The following is a 3,640-nucleotide window of genomic DNA, read 5'->3' on the forward strand; positions in this document are numbered from 1 at the left end:
CTGTCTGTCTGTAAGTCTGTAAGTTTGTCTGTAAGTCTTTCTGTAAGTCTGTCTGTAAGTCTGTCTGCATTCAGCCAGGGTAGTATAATAGATAATAAATGTCATATAATAATGATGTTAGTCTGTGAGAACCCTCTCAATTCATGTTTTCATGTGTAGATTAAATTCCTGTGCTGAGAGAGAGAGAGAGAGAGAGAGAGAGAGAGAGAGAGAGAGAGAGAGAGAGAGAGAGAGAGAGAGAGAGCGAGAGAGAGAGAGAGAGACTAGTGCAATAGGAGACTGGGCTGTAAATTCACCGACCACTAATACATTTCGAAAGAGCTTAAAACGAGTTGTAGAAAATTACAACAAAAAAACTCTATATGTCAGATGACAACAACAGATCTCTACTGATATCCAACGCATGCAATAATAGGAACATTAATCAGACCATATGCCAGGCTGCGTTGGGACAAAATGTTACCTCACCATACAATAGCCCAACTGACAGATGGCACACGGTTTTAGGGCACGTTGTAGGAAACATTAGCAGGTAGGCCTAGTAGCTGGGTTAGAGAGCGCTCTGAGAAATGACTCACCCCACTGTAAACAGATGAGAGCTGCTGTCCATCGCCACGAAGCCATCATCATCATCCGTCCCGATGCCCCTGCTGCAGATGGATTATGGCGATTCAAATTCCTCTACTCGTCTCTGTGGTTGTATCCGGATACATTCCCTCTCTCGTTCAGTTCAATCAATGACACATCAACATCAATGTAACGTTGCAATCCACTTGACATTACATTATGGAACGTTGAAATATCCGATCGGCTACAATGCAATGTTGATTTAGTAGTCCCGATGTTTAGCTAGCTAGCCAACCATTCAAGCTAATAATATTCATCCACTGTAGCTATTACACATTCAATACTTTCTCTTGCATTAGAATGCCGTCTTTGTAAACCGGAATAGCCTAAATAATATTTCGCACACGTAATGACCAATTCATTTTTTCGCTAGCTAAATATTTGCCTGAGCAGCCTTTTCCATCCAACATGCTGTCCGAATGCGATCGCTGTTGGTATCACAGGGGGCAAGGGAGGGAGAGGCAAGGGAGGGTGGGGCAATGGGGGGACTCCGTAGTGAAGGAAGGGTTTCTGGCGAGGAAAACCATCAAATACAAGACAGCGAATCATTGGCCGACAAAAACAATAGATTACATTTATAAGCCAATGAAAACGGAATGCGCTGAAATTGGTTAAACCAATCAGCTCGTCCATATAGCTCCGAATCGGCGCCAGAATCTAGGGCGGCCCCGCCTCCCGTGCCTGTCCACTGTTTTGTATGCAACATAGAGAATGATAGAGAAAGCATCCCTATATTGTTGCGAAATATGGCGTCTGTGAACCCACTTGCAGCCGCCGTTGAGGCAATCTCCATTTTGAAGTAGTCCATTTTTTTTCACGATTGACTGATCCCTCCTGATGACACGGCTGAACATGACTCCAACAGGGTCATCAAGAGGGATATGCAATAAAGCTGTAAATCACACGCAGTCGACTACATTAAAATGGTGGAAGCCTCCAGTGACGCTGGCCATGCCAAAATTGTATTTTGGCTACTAGACGCCACTATGATCCTCTGTGGAATACAATGACCGATGTATCCTGCCCAATGCATTATTTCCAGAAGAAAAAAAGTTTGTTCCAATCATTATGGGAGAAACAGGCTAGACTACAGACGGTGTCCCAACCTACAAAGATGTTGCCTTTAAAGGCAGGATTAAAATCGTCTCTCCCATAAACTAGAACATTACTATTATCACAATAAGCATTGTAATAATTACATGATCATGTTAATAAGACCAGCACCAGATATTACAGACAGGGACTAGTTATGGTAACACCAGATATTACAGACAGAGACTAGTTATGGTAACATAGATATTACAGACAGGGACTAGTTATGGTAACACCAGATATTACAGACAGTGACTAGTTATGGTAACACCAGATATTACAGACAGGGACTAGTTGTAACAGCACCAGATATTACAGACAGGGACTAGTTATGGTAACACCAGATATTACAGACAGGGACTAGTTATGGTAGCACCAGATATTACAGACAGGGACTAGTTATGGTAACACCAGATATTAAAGACAGAGACTAGTTATGGTAACACCAGATATTACAGACAGGGACTAGTTATGGTAGCACCAGATATTACAGACAGGGACTAGTTAGGGTAACACCAGATATTACAGACATGGACTAGTTATGGTAGCACCAGATATTACAGACAGGGACTAGTTATGGTAGCACCAGATATTACAGACAGGGACTAGTTATGGTAACACCAGATATTACAGACAGGGACTAGTTATGGTAACACCAGATATTACAGACAGGGACTAATTATGGTAACACCAGATATTACAGACAGGGACTAGTTATGGTAACAACAGATATTACAGACAGGGACTAGTTGTAACAGCACCAGATATTACAGATAGGGACTAGTTATGGTAACACCAGATATTACAGACAGGGGCTAGTTATGGTAACACCAGATATTACAGACAGGGACTAGTTGTAACAGCACCAGATATTACAGACAGGGACTAGTTATGGTAGCACCAGATATTACAGACAGGGACTAGTTATGGTGGCACCAGATATTACAGACAGAGACTAGTTATGGTAACACCAGATATTACAGACAGGGACTAGTTATGGTAACACCAGATATTACAGACAGAGACTAGTTATGGTAACACCAGATATTACAGACAGGGACTAGTTATGGTAGCACCAGATATTACAGACAGGGACTAGTTGTAACAGCAGCAGATATTACAGACAGGGACTAGTTATGGTAACCCCAGATATTACAGACAGGGACTAGTTATGGTGGCACCAGATATTACAGACAGGGACTAGTTATGGTGGCACCATATATTACAGACAGGGACTAGTTATGGTAACACCAGATATTACAGACAGGGACTAGTTATGGTAACACCAGATATTACAGACAGAGACTAGTTATGGTAACACCAGATATTACAGACAGGGACTAGTTATGGTAGCACCAGATATTACAGACAGGGACTAGTTGTAACAGCAGCAGATATTACAGACAGGGACTAGTTATGGTAACACCAGATATTACAGACAGGGACTAGTTATGGTGGCACCAGATATTACAGACAGGGACTAGTTATGGTGGCACCATATATTACAGACAGGGACTAGTTATGGTAACACCAGATATTACAGACAGGGACTAGTTATGGTAACACCAGATATTACAGACAGGAACTAGTTATGGTAGCACCAGATATTACAGACAGGGACTAGTTGTAACAGCACCAGATATTACAGACAGGGACTAGTTATGGTAGCACCAGATATTACAGACAGGGACTAGTTATGGTGGCACCAGATATTACAGACAGAGACTAGTTATGGTAACACCAGATATTACAGACAGGGACTAGTTATGGTAACACCAGATATTACAGACAGGAACTAGTTATGGTAGCACCAGATATTACAGACAGGGACTAGTTATGGTAACAGCAGATATTACAGACAGGGACTAGTTATGGTAGCACCAGATATTACAGACAGGGACTAGTTGTAACAGCACCAGAT

General features: G+C 42.0%; 1 protein-coding gene across 1 annotated transcript in view; it reads right to left on the minus strand.

Moving 5' to 3' along the window:
* The window catches only part of igsf8 (immunoglobulin superfamily, member 8), a 15,191-nt gene extending 14,087 nt beyond the window's left edge, over positions 1 to 1,104 (minus strand). Inside the window, exon 1 of the mRNA XM_036950865.1 lies at positions 579 to 1,104. Within this exon, the coding sequence (XP_036806760.1) occupies positions 579 to 633 (55 nt within the window). The 5' untranslated portion in view covers positions 634 to 1,104. The remainder of the gene's footprint in view (positions 1 to 578) is intronic.
* Between the last annotated feature and the right edge of the window lie 2,536 nt (positions 1,105 to 3,640).

Source organism: Oncorhynchus mykiss, chromosome 17, assembly GCF_013265735.2.
Source record: "Oncorhynchus mykiss isolate Arlee chromosome 17, USDA_OmykA_1.1, whole genome shotgun sequence".
Taxonomy (NCBI): domain Eukaryota; kingdom Metazoa; phylum Chordata; class Actinopteri; order Salmoniformes; family Salmonidae; genus Oncorhynchus; species Oncorhynchus mykiss.